The sequence below is a fragment of the Sardina pilchardus genome, chromosome 24, assembly GCF_963854185.1.
Source record: "Sardina pilchardus chromosome 24, fSarPil1.1, whole genome shotgun sequence".
Taxonomy (NCBI): domain Eukaryota; kingdom Metazoa; phylum Chordata; class Actinopteri; order Clupeiformes; family Clupeidae; genus Sardina; species Sardina pilchardus.
In genome coordinates this window covers 19,074,780-19,091,482 of record NC_085017.1, presented here as the reverse complement: position 1 = coordinate 19,091,482, position 16,703 = coordinate 19,074,780, and the positions used below count along the sequence as shown (strand labels likewise).

The following is a 16,703-nucleotide window of genomic DNA, read 5'->3' as shown; positions in this document are numbered from 1 at the left end:
AGAACATTTACTGTCATATTAATACTGTTTTTAAATCATGATATCCCATTTCTACCACTGGCCACCATAAGCTTTTAATGTAAATGGTATTGCACCACTTGGTTGCCTTCTACAGCCAAGTAGCCTACATTTCATGTGTGCCAAGTCCCACGTTTCTTTCTAAAACTACAATTTTATAGACATTAGGTTAAGAGCTTCCTTTGACTCATCAAATATGCAAGTCGTGTCTCAAAGCCAAATCAGAGGAAGTGAGTTTGGCAGGAGTGGGGTGAGGGGGGCGATTGAACCCGGAATTCCCTGGGGATTTCTGTGGATTCACAAGTAGGAAACTACCTCAGAGCGTACATCCTGATTCCACTTTTGCAAACTCCACGGAGGCGCACACACCACGGACCTCTCCAGCACTTTTCCACAAGTATGGGGTCCACGCAAGTGGTGTTCTGGGCTTTGTTCATTCTTCATGCCTGCGGATCACAGAAAGTTAAACGACAAAAGGAGACAGAGTTCGTGGACAAGGTAAGTGAAAGGAATTACATAATTTTAAAGTCGGTTTTACCTGTTCTGTCATTAATGCCATATAGCCTCCTTTGTTTAGAAATTCGCATTAAATTCAGTAACAGGCAACATCTTGTCTTTTAAATGCTTAATTAGATTGTCTGCGGCATGCATCACTGTTGCCAGATGTCAGCAGTTACTTTGTTATTGATTGCGAGGTTGCGGGTAAGCTACAGCTGGGTCTTTTGTTCGACATCAGTGACGGCCAAATCGGGTCCAAGATGGCACGTCTTGCAGTCTGTGCGCCAGGCGTAATATAACGGGTAACCCGTGATTGCTATCTAACTAGGCTAGGTCTATGCAATTTGCGTAATGAGAAGTTGAGTGTTACGGTTTAATTTTTCCTGTCCTCCATTGACCCCTTTCTAATCCAACTGGAAGTCTTAAAACTTCATGAACCGTTAAATAATATATTCAAATAATGATGGATAGTAGCAGTCATTCAAACTGGATTCGCCACATCATATAAATAATGTAAATGTAAGATGTTGAATTCATATGTGTGAAATTAATATAGAATGCTCCCACGCCATTTTTCACCCAATTCTCTTCTCACAGTATAAAAGATGCTTACATCATGCCTCGCAAGATCTGATATTGTGGAACTGTTTGAATTGTATTCCTGCCAAGACCCTGCTGGCATGTCTTCAACTGTGTCTGCTAACCTTCCGTTGGCCCTGCGCAGATTGCATTAGATGCCATGCGTGGAAGTCGAGATTCTTTCAAGACCAGTTCATGAAGAGAATGGAGTCCATGTGCTTTGGATATCACCTAGCATCTGCGAGATGAGTCCAAACATGAGTTTTTGGTTATGATTTTTTTTTCTTTCAGAAAAAAAAGGGGTTGGAGGTTTTAGTCTGGCTGATAGGGCCTTTGAAGTGCCTCCACACACAGGGAGCTGTGTGCTGAAGAGGCTTCCTGAATGAAAGAAAAAAGGAAAGAAAGGCAGCTGTGCGTCATGGAGAAGGAACAGGAGCTTCTTTCATGGCTTCAGAGGAGGTCTCCTACTCTTGACAGCTAAGCCAGATGAACGTTTCCTCTTTGGGTCACGCTATCGGCATGCTACCGGCATAGAGACGTCTGGACGTGGAGGTTGCTCCGAGGTGTTGAGAGATACGCAACCTCTATTTGGTGCAAACCTACATTATCCAAACCCATTATGTGCAGTCCAGGAGGGCTTGATTTTATCTGAGGCGTGGATTGGTTTGCTAATGCATAGTTTTTTGCTACTCAGCCCCCCCGCTGGTGTGGTGTGCTCAAATCAAATCTGAGACTGGCAGTGGCAGCATATGATTAAAAAAAAATAGACTTTATCTCACATAATCCAATTGCTTTACTCAAACCAAGTGGGTCATTTGTAAAAAAGAGAAGAAGGTTTACTCAAACAAGTGTGGTGTGACTTGTGGCTAGTGGTGATCTGGACTGAGTCAGCAACCCCAACAGCATGGCCACCACCACCTCTAGCTTCCATCGGAGGAGAAGATTGCTCAATGCCATTGGGGGTTTAGCATCTATCCACAAAGCCATCTCTACAGACCACCGCGAGCACACAAAGCCACAAAAATGTGTGAAATGAGAAAGCACAATGTCGGGAAAGGGGGGTTGATGAAAGTTTCATGAGGCTTGTGCCAAGTGTACCGCAAAGAGCTTCATTTAGCTTCCACAGATTGTGTTCACTCTGTGGAAATCAACACTAGTTGTTGCGCTGTGTGAACTATCAAAATATCTCAGCCTTTTCACTTACTGAAAAAAATGATATTACTGCCTGTGAGAAGCAAAAATGGTTCAATATTTCCTCAGGAGGTGGAACTGGAACGGCACATAAATTGAGGATGAAAACTCCAGCTGTTCTTCAGTTCCAATTTATATACAGTATACTGTACTCATGATTATGGGTTCTGTTGAGTCAATATGAACATTCAACCATTGATGTACAGTACATGCTACAGTCACAACTTTATCATTAAGATTTTCTCTTTTTTCCCCTAAAGCTTTTCCCTTTTAGGCACTGTACAGAATGACATCACTGTGCGGCTCAGTGGCAGAGCCAGGCACCATGTGAGAGAGCTGGTCCTGGCAGCCGGTCGAGAATTTAAAACTGATGTGGTGGCGCATGGCTGAATTTCAGCGCACGCCTTTTTGCAAGTCCTTTGAAATTCGGTCTGGAATTAAAGCATTGTATAAGCTTTTCCATCCCTTGTGCAGAACCAAGAGATTAAGACTCTGGCTTTATGCAGACCTCTCTCCACCCTCACTCTCTGGCGTGCCAAACATTCAATTATGAATGCTTTTTACTTTACTTTGAAAATGTTTTCAATTAATGTCTTTTATAATACCAGCAGCCTACTGTAAATGGGAGCCTTTTCAATGATCTTGAAATAATTTTTGTTGTCTGAAATGATCTGAAATTCTTCATTCAGTCAGTCCAAGGCTGAGTAATAGTATGATTAGGGCTTTCCCTTGTACAAATTAGATTAAAGCCAACTTCCCCTTTTGTACAAAACAGCCATCAAAATCTCCGGACTACGCCTCTCGAGCCCACTGATTTTTGCTCTTAATGAAGCTCCTGAACTGGTGTGTCACTGTCTACAGCGCTGGGAAGTGGTTAGGGGAATTCACCAGCTGGTCAGTCAGCGTGTGAATCAGAGCAGGCCTGCCTCGTTCCGTTTCAACAGATCCAAACAACGACACACTTGCACCGTCACTGTGCTCTTTAAACCACAAAGAGGACTTGGGGCTGAATCAGGAGTGTTCTTGGAGAGTCCTGACGCAGTTGTTTTGAGATAAGTGATGCTCAAAAACAGAAATTGAACAAAAACAGGTTGACGTATGCTAACCAACACAAAAACAAAATTATATGGTTCGTGTGAAGGTCACGCATCATAAAAGGAAGCTGTTTGTGCTCCCAAGACACACATAAGCTTCTTTTACGCTTGGGAAAAATGCAAATTCTGAATCAAAATAAGCCATCCAAATCTGCAACCTATATAACTTGGCGACAGAACTGGTTCGTTATCAACCACTGAATTCCTAAAGCAAACAACATGTTTTGAGCAAACTATCATCAGAACATTCAAAGTACACTACAGTAATTTCCCGCATATAAGCCACATTGTGTATAAGCCGCAGGACAGTGTTTTATGCAAGTTAAAATAAACAAAACCATATTAACTGCCTGAAGAAATTTAGCAAAATCAATATATAAGCCGCGGCTAATAGTCTGGAAATTACGGTATGCACTAAACACACAAACACAAGCCCCTTTATTAAGTTACAATTTAGTGTATGTTTGCATGTTTTTGAGATCAACACCTGTAATGTATACTGTGTATATATACACCGTGATATACCTTATCCTGAGAAGGACTGAGTGTGCTGCATTTATTTCTATTTCAGTATGGCACGTGTCTCCAGGGTCCTCCTGGTAACCAGGGAAGGGATGGGAACCCGGGGGTGAATGGCATCCCAGGCACCCCAGGTATCCCTGGACGCGATGGCTTGAAAGGAGAGAAGGGCGAGTGCGTGAACGAGCGGTTTGAGGATCCGTGGAGACCAAACTTCAAGCAGTGTGCCTGGAACTCACTCAACTATGGCATTGACCTGGGGAAAATTGCTGTGAGTAGCCAACACAACACACAAACACACAGACAAAGAAAGAAAGAAAGACAGAAAGTGTTTCCATTGTCCATTTCTCTGTAGGCCTACATGCCTTTCCAAATGAACATCTATATAGACATACTGTGCTGCTAGGGTTTTTAAAAAGAATTTCTCATAAAGCAGCATGGAGGTAAATAAAAAAAGTCTTCAGTCTCCATGAATAGGATATGACTAATAGTCTGTATGTATAAAGGCTTTTTCTACCACTGTGAGTCCAATAGCAATCACAGCTGTGTTTTTATTACTTTAATGGAATTTTATGACACATGAGACATATGAATGAACCATTGTGGAGACAAGTCCTGAAAGACCAAGTCCTCGAAATTGGATTGCAAATGCACAGTTTTGGGTGTGAGTGTGGAAATGTGTTGGCATTCTCATCTCACAGTCTCTTTTTCATCCAAATGCAGCGAATCCAATTATTTAAAGAAAAATCATTTCTAATACTTCATACTTCTAATACTACTTGGTCCAAGTAGTTTCCATGAATAATAACGAAGGGAGAATTACAGGACAGAAACAAAGCAACTCATGCAGTGCGAGCTGTTTTAGTGATTAATATTTTCACATATACATTTTCAGACATTTCTTCAGAACAAGTCTTGCCTTTATGGCCTTTATTGCTTCATGCAGACATCAGAGCATGGCAAGGCACGCCACTAGAATAACCTGAGTCAGGTCCTGGACTCTGGTGGGTTAAAGGGACACTTCACCGATTAGCATTAAGCTTTGTATCTTTAGAAAACCAGTCATGTTTTTGAATGGTCGTGCATCATTCCCTCAGTTTGCCTTGAGATGGGAGAAATACGGATTTCAATGTTGGACTTCCTGCTTTCAATGATGTAAAAATCATCATTTTACATCATTGAAATCAGGAAGTCCTATTCATGGGTTTCATTGAAATCCGTATTTCTCCCATCTCAAGGCAAGCTGAGGGAATGATGCACGACCAAAAACATGACTGGTTTTCTAAAGATACAAAGCTTAATGCTAACCGGTGAAGTGTCCCTTTAAGTAGTCGTGGGCTTGACCCGTGAGATGCTGTGTTGTCGATCGACTGACCATCTGTCACGGTCTGTGTCCCCCCCCCCCCCCCCCCCGCAGGACTGCACGTTCACCAAGCTTCGCTCGGACAGTGCCCTGCGCGTGCTGTTCAGCGGCTCGCTGCGGCTCAAGTGCAAGGCGGCCTGCTGCCAGCGCTGGTACTTCACCTTCAACGGCGCCGAGTGCACCGGGCCGCTGCCCATCGAGTCCATCATCTACCTGGACCAGGGCAGCCCCGAGCTCAACTCCACCATCAACATCCACCGGACGTCAGCAGGTATCTCTAACACAGAGACACAGCCAATTAGCCCATTCCGTTTGCATTGGAAGGTTATACTCCCGAGAGATTGTTTTGCAGCACACGGTTGCATGCTAATGCATAAACACGCTGGTCGATTTTGAATAAATTTAGCAGACGAGATACATAGCTCAGCTGGCATTAAAATCAGCACACTCATTTAAATTGGCCATGGACTGGTCCAGGGTATGGATGAAATTATTAGCCTTCCAAGATTATAAGTGTTTTTTTGTAATCCACAGACCTTCAGTATCTCCATGGCACATTCTTGTTTAGCTCATTTTGGCATATCACTAGAATTCCATAAAATGTGGCTGATCAAGTCATGTTTAAAGTGGAACTATTCCAAAACAGAGCTGGAGAGCTCTTTGTTATAGAAACCATTGTGCACAAAACATATTTGATAACATTCTGAATGGGAGAAACCCATTCAGTTTGGGCCACAGTGGACAGAGGATGGCTTTCTCTATTTTCTATCTTCTTGTCAATGCAGCAAAAAATGATCAAATCAAGGAAAGAGATGTCCTCTTGTGTGCTGGAACCCTGGTACAATACAGGAGACAACAGATCCATCATAAAGTTCTAGAACAAACAGCCGAATGAGCTTTGCGGCAGCAACAGAGCTGAGCATTATGGGCGCTAGAAATAGATTCTCTTGCGGCTTGTGAAATGTCCATCCCTTTTTGCCAAAGGTCCTCGTCCCTGACCTCTCTGATGCCTCACCATGGGGGGTTATGAGCGCCACATCCTGCAATTACCCGCCAGCGCTGGGGGTATTTTAGAGCTCAAGGTGGTTTTCAGACCACGGCAGGTCACAGTACTTTCACTCAGCAATTAACACACATCAGGGGCTGACCATTTCATCACTGCATAGAGGGAAGCAGGAGAGGAGAATGTGACACAGTATAATAGAAAAGAGTACGGCAAATGTTTCATTCTTGTTTGCCTCCTGTAGGCCTAGTAGTTGATCTTTTTGGGTTTGTCTGTGTTTGTGTGCTTGTTTACTTGTTGATTTGTTTGTTTGGTTTGCTTGTTTGTTTGTTGTCTTGCAGTGGAAGGGCTTTGTGAGGGGATTCCTGCTGGCTTGGTGGACGTGGGCATTTGGGTGGGCACGTGCGCAGACTATCCGAAAGGAGACGCGTCGACTGGCTGGAACTCCGTCTCTAGGGTGATCATCGAGGAGCTCCCCAAATGATCCCGTCGTTCCTCCACAAGTCCCTCTCGCTGTCCTCTCTGACTTTAAAGTTACAGACAGACAGTGAAACGAGAGAGCTTGAACACCAACCAGTCTACCGGCTGTATTCCAAGCTTTTCTACTTTCATGTAGAGAGGAAACTGCATTAAAGTATACCTCTATAATCAGACCGAACTCACCCAATTTTAGTACACCACAATTTTCCAATTAAGAACCTCTTAAACCAAATTGCAGCCTGACTTAGCTTTGCACAGGAGACATCACGTCCCTGACTCAGGAGGACGAGCGGCACTTATTGCCTCCAGTCTCCTGGCAACAGAATTTTTACATTTTCAAATAGTAATAAAATAGGACTATTAATTACCTCCGGTTTCAACACTCCTGGTGTCACTGATGGCAGTCGCATCGATGCATGACTTTTAACAGGTCTGCTTTTTAAAAATCTTATGTCAGATATTTAGACATTCACGTTTTTTTTTATGTGAGGAAACTTGAGCCAGTGGAAGGGGCGTCAGTGTGAAATATCTCACTGTATCTGTGTATATGACTGCTCGGTCCAAATGGAACTGTGTTGACACATGGTTCTGTTCTGTGTAATCTGCTGGGGAGAGGGTACAGGAACACCTCCAGGGAAAGTGGGCCCTCCGTGAAGGAGGGATGGAGGCAGGATCTGTTTTCTTTACTCCATCCAACAGCGACTTTTATGGTGCTCAGTGATGTTTGCATGGTTTAGACAAGTGGTTACATTCTTTTCTTTTCACTCATTTTTTTCTATATCTTTTAAATAGGACGACTGTTGTCTGCGCTATGCAGGGGTATGCAGTAATCTGTGTTTTTTTTATGGGGCTTTCAATGCTTCACGGTGCTTATATCATGTCCCTAAAATTGCCTGAAGGAACAAAGAAGTGAAACGAATACAATGTTAATTGTGTTTGTCTTACTTGCTGGAGGACCTGTGTTTGTCCCAACCTCTTCATTTTGTTCCGCTGAACCGGTGACCTCTAAATCCCTGCATATGTTTAACATTCCTCCGTGGCCATTGTCAAAATGTTTTTATAGTATTTATATGTAGAGCTTTAGAAAATAAAGCCCATTTTTTACACAACCATGACTTTGTCTTAGTGAGTCTTTCTACCAAAACGTTACAGTGTATATTCCACAAACACAGAAAGGTGTCACGTTTATCCCTGATTAAAACATGAGGCCGACGATAACCTTAGCTGTTGTCACATCATAAAAACGTAGTGCACACATCCCCCCCCTAACCCCCACCCATGGAGACACTAACAGACATCCAAGGTGGGACAGACATACTTAGTATCCTGCATGACTAATGCAGGGAATGTTTCATCGAGTCCGAGAGGGTGTGCTGAAGTGCTTTAACAGCTGCTGTATAGACATATGTGGAAGCGCAGATACTTCACAACCACATTAATCAAGGCGCATGGCCAGCCTTAAAGGCACAGACCCTAAATGAACACTGGTGATGAGAGTCAATGAGAGTTCAGCACAAGCAAAAGCAACTCCATGAAGAATGATAACATAAACACGAGAAATAATCTGTTTTCTCACATTCCTTATGAACCAAGTCCTGTGCACTCTGTTTCTGACTAGTAGTTTGAAGTTTTGAACGCCTTGGGTTCTCTGAATTAGACTACGGTAACACAATGTACTGTGTGCCAGTAATACTGGTTCTGTTCAGAAGGCTTGGCAGTTATGCATTAGAAAGCATTCTGCTATGAATAATGAATGAAAATGGGTGACAGAACACTTAACAAAGTTAAAATACACTTTAAGCATACACAATCACACAATATTGCTTTCCATTCCATTCATTGTCTTTAGAGCAGTTTCATCTCTCATATAATACTTCTTTATTGTGAAAAAGGTTGGACTTCAGGGATATTTTTATATCCTGGCAAGATCATTACCATAAGCCTCTATTTCATTAGACAGACAAGGGAGGAAGCCAACATGGCTTTTAATTTGTGCACAAGTCTAGACACACATAAACATTTCCAATCCAAGGACAAGACTGCACCCTAGTGGTGACAAAGACATCTAGCATTATGGACTTACTGTACGCTGATAATTAGAAAAATGTCATAAGCAATGCTATTCACACCGTGTCAATGAAAACGTAAGATGCACTCTTTTTCCATGAATATTTCCTATATATAGTTTAGTTTAGAGAGCCTCCTTCTTTCCAAAACTATCCGAAACATAAGGATTCACGATCGTTTTCCTCCCCTGAGCAACTCTTCCTAAGACTCTTTGGTTCGCACCTATACATTCTTTTTCTTTCAGTCTCTCTTTCAAAAGTCTTTTTTTTTTCTCTCTCTCTCCTCTCCACGTGACTCCACGTCTGTCTCCATGTGTCTCTCCTTAAGGGACGTCCAGACTGGACAAGCCTGAGCCCAGCAGACTCAGCAGTGGAAAAGTAGCTGACGTCATCTCCTCCCCTCCGCAGAGCGTGAGAGGGTAGATGGGTTCGTCCACCCCCCCCCCCCCCCTCCCACTCCGTCTCTCACTTATAGGAGTCAAGTGCTTCAGACACGGCCGTCTGGACAATCTAAAGTGGCACTCCCTCACATGAGCACAAGCACAAGCACAAGCACGCGGGTTTTTAAGTTTTCCACCCGGAGAGAGAGAAACAGGTCAACGTGCGGAAGAAAAACAAAAACAGAAGACAAACGATGACAATGACCCGAGGTGTCAAAACATTATCTTGGTTGTTCTACACGAGAGTTGCGATAGTCGAAAGTGTCACTTCCCCTTAACGTAGCGTGGCCGTTGGCCTAGGTCCTTCCCTCCATGTTGTGTAACCTTCGCCCACAACTTGCAACAGAAACTTCAACACACATTGCTTTCCACATGGGTGCTACTCTACTCACTAACCAGCAACAGCGATCGTTTGGGTCGTCCCCCATCAGAGACTGAGGTGGTGTGCTGTCGTCAACCTCCAGTGAAACTATGCTGTGTGATCCCCCAAGAGTTTTTTTTGTGCACTGAAGTCTGCTTGGGGGGCCACTTGGAAAACAAACTGGCCTTGCTGCCCTGTTTGTTGGCTGTCATCTCCATCCTGTTGGTCCATTTCAGTGTTCCTGAGGTGTGTGTATGGGTGATTTTGTGTCAGTGTACGTATGTGTGAGTTGCATGTGTGTGTGTGTGTGTGTGTGTGTGTGTGTGTGTGTGTGTGTCGATGTATGAATGTGCGTATCGGTGTGTGAGTGTGCGTATATGTGCGTATCGGTGTGTGTGTGTCTGAGTGTGCATATATATGTATGTGTGTATCGGTGTGTGTGTGTGTGTGTGTGTGTGTGTGTGTGTGTGTGTGTGTGCGCGCATGTGTGTATATATGTATGTGTGTATCGGGGTGTGTGTGTGCGTGCATGTTTGAGGTTTAATGATACTCTCCCAGCAGCAAGCGAGACACGTTCTCGTACACCAGGAAGGTGATGCAGCAGGCTGGGATGACGCGCACCAGGTTGGGGACCATTCCTTTGTAGAAGCCCTCCACCCCTTCATTGCTGCAGGAGGGAACATCATACACACACCTGACATGAAACATACTGCATCTAGTGTACAGTATATACAGAGGCGGACATCCCGGGTTCAGAAAGTAAAAGTCCTGCCGAGTATTTGATTCCAACCATTTAGTAAACCAGCTCATCCTAATTAGCTGCCAGGTAGATCAGATCATTAGTGATATCACCTGTGTTTAGTGCACACAGGTAGAAAAAAATACAGTATATGGCAGGACTTTTACTCTCAGGAACCAGGAATGTCCGCCTCTGTGTATATGTACAGTATATTCTACATTATCTCAAAGGACTAGCTAGATCGTTCAGTACTTAAAAACATATATGTTTCACATTGTTGAGACATATTTGGGTAAAAATGTAGAATGAATGGAGTGTCCAGTGCTTATGGCTACCTCCATGTCCTCCTGAGCACGTCCACAAGCCCACTGTAGTTGTTGTGCTGGTCCTGTAGGCGAGCTCGGACAACCTGATACGGGTAAGTTACTGCCACAGCAAATATCTTGGAGATGGCTGCCATGGCAATGTACTCAAGCGGAGACTAGAGAGAGGGGGAGAGGGGGGAGGAGGAGGAGGGAGACAGGGAGGGAGGGAGGGAGTACCCACCAAGAAAAAAATTACTCTCTCTCTCTCTCTCTCTCTTGCTCTTCAGTGAACAGAGCCTTCTAACTCGTGCTTTGAATTAAGAAATGAAGAATGTGCTGTTGCTGAAAGCAGGTTTTTCCTAATCCTTTGCAGACGGACTCTTGTGATCCAGGCGTGATACTCTGCCGCACCTGGCGTCCTTATCTTAACTTCATCAACTTCACTAAAGCACAAAATCATGACACACTGAAAACTGCAAGCAGTTGCAACTTTCCAGAACAGCTTCCTCCTTTTCTTTCGATCTCTCATAATGCTTGTGTAGGCGCATACTGTATTTTATGAGCTTTGTTAGTTTATGTTTCTGAAAGGGGAAGTGGTAAGTGTAACTTGTATTTTTGTTTTATGCACCCTTGTGTGTGAGATTGGTTCCTAGGGAGAAAGTAATCAAGAGTAACATTGTTTGATGCATAAAATATTAAATAAAAGAATAATAACTGTAACCTGTCTTCCTTCCAGGGCTCAGCGAGACTGAATGGTCAATAGTCACCAATATTTACCCAAAATATTGGGGTTACACATGAGTCAAGAACTTGCTGAATGGCATGCGTGATCTTACCAGCAAGGCCTCTGAGGGCATCTTCCTGGACTTGTTGTAGTCTCTCTTGAGGCTCTCATAGGTCATGAATTGCAGCGCAGAATGGGAAGTACCCACCAGACCGGGCAAAAAACCCTGCAGTGACAGTGGACACGAATCAGGAACTGGCCACCCTTACCCCTTGTGAACACTGACTAAAAAGATCACACTATCAAGCTCTCTGCACAGAACAAAAAAATTATTCAAGATGATATTATAACCATGTATATCAGAAGAGAAAAACAAGAAGAGGATAGCATTAAGAGACAACATACAGTACGTTTACCATTACAATTAGGTGTTGAGAGAGGTGAACTGAATTGAAAGAAGTGTACAGTAGCAAGTGCAGCATGTGCTTTTGGGGTGCATATTTTCCAATACAATATGTATGTAATAATGTTGCTAGCTCTGCCAAAGCAAATGTAATGAGGCCCCCTGGTGGCAAAACATAACAATATCATCTGGAGCAGAAACAGGCTATTGCTGCTATGCTGACTGCTATGAAGCCATGGGGACTAGCTCTAAAAACTACTGTAAAAATAGAGGTATGCAGAGATTTGAATTGAGCTGCAAAGATGTAGTCAAAGGCACTAGGCTATGCTCTACATACGTGCACCCAAAACAAAGCTAAGCGTTTCAGAGAGGATTAGTTTAGATCCAAAATGTACCCTGTATAATCCTGGGATACCCTCGTGACGGTATATTTTCACGAGGGCGTCCAGCATTCCTTTGTACTGCTTCCGGGATGGGTCTGCATTGTACTGCAGGACCAGCCGGGTCTTTGTCACCCAGACCGGATTGGTCAGGCAAAGCGTCAGCATGCCTGGAAACGCAGGGGAACAGGGAGGGAAGAGGAAGTTCCAACAGCAGCAGGGCACCACCTTCAAAAACCTTCAAACCAACACTCTAAAGCCAAAACAAAAAAAGGGCTCATCTAATGAACAGCACAACCCGGGGGGTTAGTGTTTTTTTTTCCCTTTCTCTCCAGGCTAAGCGGTTCTTTAAAAAAAAAAAAAAAAAAAAAATCAATGCTTCCAGAGACTTCCGGAGGCTTTCGGGAGTTCTCGCTCTGGCAGAAAGCTAACAGCAGGTTGGAGAGCTCCTGAAAGCCTCCTCACCGTCTCTGGACCCTTCCACACTACTGTATGGTGATGGAGGGGGGGAGCATACATAAAATGATCAAAATCAGCGTCTCTAATATCTTGTGTGTGTGTGGGCGGGCGGGCCAACCAACCAACTTCCGACCCTTCAATTTGGAGTCAAATTAAAATGGAGTGTTCTGAGGGAACTGAAGTGAAGAGGGGTCAAGGCTCTCAGTACCCCCGCTGCAGCATGTCCTCTCGTCTCCTTGCACCAAACGTGCCTTCCAAACAGCTGTAGCCAGAGTGCTGAGCAACCCCCCCCCCCCCCCCCCCCCCCCAGAGGCCCCAATGGAGGATCCAATGGCTGACAGATTATTGCCCAATCATCAAGTGCTTTACCCTTCCAAGATACGCCCCGACACAACTGCTTCCAACTCTTGCCACAGATATCAGCTTACACAAACACACGCACAAACGCACGCACGCACTCACACACACACACACACACACACACACACATACACACAATCGCACACACACACACACACACACGCAAACACACTGTGTCGGGGGGGGGCGGGAGTGTTAAGCTAGTTTGCTAACACAAACTGACCTGCTTCGGCTGCGGACACCAGGTGCTCTAATGCAGTAAGTTCAGTCTGGCGGCCCTCCTGGGTGTACGACTTGATGGCATTGTAACTGTAAATAGAAAGACACATAGCTTAGATGACATCAACAACTATAAAATTATCCCTTTGTTTATACACACCCGTCAACACACAACCACACCCACACACCCACACACATCCTCTTACTGACACACAGGCACAGTCTTTGAAACAAGTCGTACAAGATTACTTTAACACAAAATTCTGTGGGAGTATTACGGGGAATATTAGATTTTTGGATTACAGTCACACACAAATACTGATCAAAAGTATTACAATGCAGTATCAGTATGTATTAGAATCAAGCTTGTGCGAGGCCCTTTATATAACACACATGTGCGCACAAACTTGCAGCCATGGGTGTGCTGGCATGCTGCAACTGCTGCATGTTCCTCTTCCCTGTTGTTTTTAGCTCTGAGAGATGGGTGTGTCTTGTTCAATAGGGGCTAGCTGGGAGGGGAAGGAAGCAATAGCCTGGGCCTTTGTGCTGCGCTGCATAGCACCTCGCTCGCTTAACCAAGTTGCACAAAGCACACTCATAGTCTTCTTGCCCTGCCCTGTCTGGCATGCACTAACACGAATTTGGACAATATATTCAATAACGCACACGAGACAGAGACACACACACACACACACACACACACACACACACACACACACACACACACACACACACACACACACACACACACACACACACACACAACAACAACAACAACACTCACAATAGGAAGTAAAGGCCCCAGGACGCCCCTGCGCCCCAGATGTTTGGGGTCACCCCTTGGTAGAGACCGCGAATCCCCTCCAGCTGCCAGATGCTTCTCATGCAGTGCACCATGCCGTCGTACTGGGGTCTCATCTGCAACCCGTCACTCACTACACAGCAGCGCAGAGAGGGGAAAGGCCGTGTAGGGGTAGGGTGGAAAGAGAACAGAGGGACAGAGGGACAAGAAGCACCGTTAAAGCCCTGAGTCATGCCAACTGCAGGCTAAACACTAATCACCATTCACGTCTGTCATGGTTGCAGGACACTCAAGTATGCGCCATCTGCCCCTGACGTTGCTTGTTAGGATATCTCTGTTTTTTTGGCTCAGTGCAAATAACAAATGTAGGTCACCTAGAAATAATATCGCAGGGGCGCTCGCTGCAACGACCAGCTATACACCAAACAGAATGCTGTGCAGCGCAACTCATTTTTCTTTTTAAAAACAACGCGTTACCTGCGAAGCGTATTTTCACCAGATCCAGGGGATGAAGCACCATTGTCGAGATTACTCCCCCGCTCAGTCCGGCTGCCAAATTTTCATATTTGATGTGGCTAAAAAGACGCAGGAGGTTTGCTGTTATGGAGAAAGGTGACCCAGAAGAATCCGGGGAGACGGGGATCGCTGCGGCTGCAGTCTGGCGCTGTCTCGAAATGGTACTCATGCTTGTTTACTTGCAAGTCGGCCACAGTCAGTGGCAGCAGGACGACACTAAAAACGCACGGCGCAGCGAAGTATAATTTATGGGTGCAGACAACGCACTACTAACCCAGAATCTACTGTAATCAGATGACTCGTAGCCTGCCATAAATGTTACAGCCATCGAGACACCAATCGATAACGGAGATAGTACTTCGAATGACCTCCGCCAGTGCGTTCTTCGTGTGTAACATAGGATAAGCGATCATGCAGAGAAGACGTTGGGGAGGATCAGCGCAGCGCAGGAACTGTGCATTGGCGTAGATACTGTCACTACTGAGATGTGCCCGTATATGGGCCTCGCTCTTCACAGCGATACGGTATATGATATACAGATCAGTGAAATGTACACGCCTCCCCACGTTTTTGACCTCATTGAAATGACCCACAATGCATTGGCCTTTAAGCGCTCCAGAGTGACTGAAGGGAGGCTGTTTACTGGGCTGCGATTGGTTAATAAAGTCTTAGTTGCGATGAGCTCAACATGTCTTTCTCTTCACGCTCAGGATGAGCAGGAGGGAACGGTAGTGCGTAGTGTTGCTTTAGTGAGTCAGCGGATTACTTGTTCTATCTATCTATCTTTGCCTACTGTAGCTCCTTGATTTTTTACTAGCCTACTGATCTACAGCGCTGACCAATTCTCTGTTGCATCACACATTTACATGTGTATACAAAGTTAATTTCTAAATAATTTTGTTGGAATAATAAAAAACGGTTGATGTCAGTCTCTCAGGGGTTGTGGTGTATTCAGTTCAGAAGGCTTGAACAAATGCCATTAAGATTTACTTTAAATCATTACAATATCATGGAGGAATGTGGAAAATGTTTTATATGATTCATTTTTCATTCCATTCCAGAAATACCCTTCGCAAAATAGCTAACGCAAATACTATCATATTCAGTTAATGCACACTGCACAGATAACAAGGTAGACGTCTGCCCTGGTTGGATTGAGCAATATACAATTAAGTCAACATCTGGGTCAAGGTAGATATGGGTTTAAGGCAAAAAGAGGGTAACAATGAAATACTTTGGAACGAGAATTTGGTCACAGCCTACAGTCATGTCAGCCAACATGAAACATGCCCTGTCCGACACAGCTCTCTAGGTGAAAAGACATGGTGTACCGCCTAATTAAACACACACAGATAGAGAGAGAGAGAGAGAGAGAGGAATGCATTCCATCCCATGCCTAGTCGATAAAATGGCTAAAAATTATAATGCAGCCTGACGCTCACTGCTGTCCAAAATAATCACTTTCCGCTGTAGCCTAATCACCCATTTTAACTAGAATAAATTCTATAGGCCTACATACCCACCCACCAGCCCATCACATACATTTAGGATTAGGTTGATGGGACACTTAATGTTGTAACACCATACCAACACTAACACTTATCCAGTCTATAACAGACAGTAAGAACAACATGCAAGCTTACAAAACAGGTTTTATTCTTTGAAGGGGCTTTCAGGGAATTCTTATCATAACTCTCACACACACATTTCTGAAGAGATAAAAACATAATAACGGATTATCAAACTCCTGTGCTCTAAATGAATTCCTCTGTCTATTGTCTCAGACACACAGACACACACGATGGCCTATCAGTCACTGGCTCATCATCTCTGTCATGTATGTGGGTTAGTCGTACTCTAGAAAATTCTATAGTTACTGAGGAGATGACAGATGACAGACAAACACATTTAAACACACCAACAAAAGCATCCAATCCACACACACACACACGCACGCACGCACGCACACACACGCGCACGCGCACGCACACACACACACACACACACACACACACACACACACACACACACACACACACACACAGGTGACCTTGGGTGTTGGTATTTCTGAGAAAAACAACACAAACTCTGATAGGCACGTTTATTCATGGATAACAGTGATGTCCAGGTCCCACGTCCCAAGTGTTTTCATGCAGGCAGTGTGTGCTATGGATTTGGTACTAC

At 44.4% G+C, this 16,703-nt stretch overlaps 2 protein-coding genes across 2 annotated transcripts; one reads left to right on the top strand and one right to left on the bottom strand.

The window, feature by feature from the left end:
• The first annotated feature begins 270 nt into the window (after positions 1-270).
• Positions 271-7,855, top strand: cthrc1a (collagen triple helix repeat containing 1a). Its single transcript, XM_062528733.1, has 4 exons — positions 271-516; positions 3,952-4,170; positions 5,317-5,533; positions 6,607-7,855. The coding sequence occupies exons 1-4, from the start codon at positions 418-420 to the stop codon at positions 6,747-6,749; spliced, it is 678 nt and encodes a 225-aa protein (XP_062384717.1). The 5' UTR covers positions 271-417; the 3' UTR covers positions 6,750-7,855.
• A 670-nt stretch (positions 7,856-8,525) lies between these two features.
• Positions 8,526-15,036, bottom strand: slc25a32a (solute carrier family 25 member 32a). Its single transcript, XM_062528727.1, has 7 exons — positions 14,481-15,036; positions 13,986-14,136; positions 13,206-13,291; positions 12,179-12,333; positions 11,493-11,606; positions 10,687-10,832; positions 8,526-10,279 (listed from the first exon to the last, which is right to left on the bottom strand). The coding sequence occupies exons 1-7, from the start codon at positions 14,686-14,688 to the stop codon at positions 10,153-10,155; spliced, it is 987 nt and encodes a 328-aa protein (XP_062384711.1). The 5' UTR covers positions 14,689-15,036; the 3' UTR covers positions 8,526-10,152.
• Between the last annotated feature and the right edge of the window lie 1,667 nt (positions 15,037-16,703).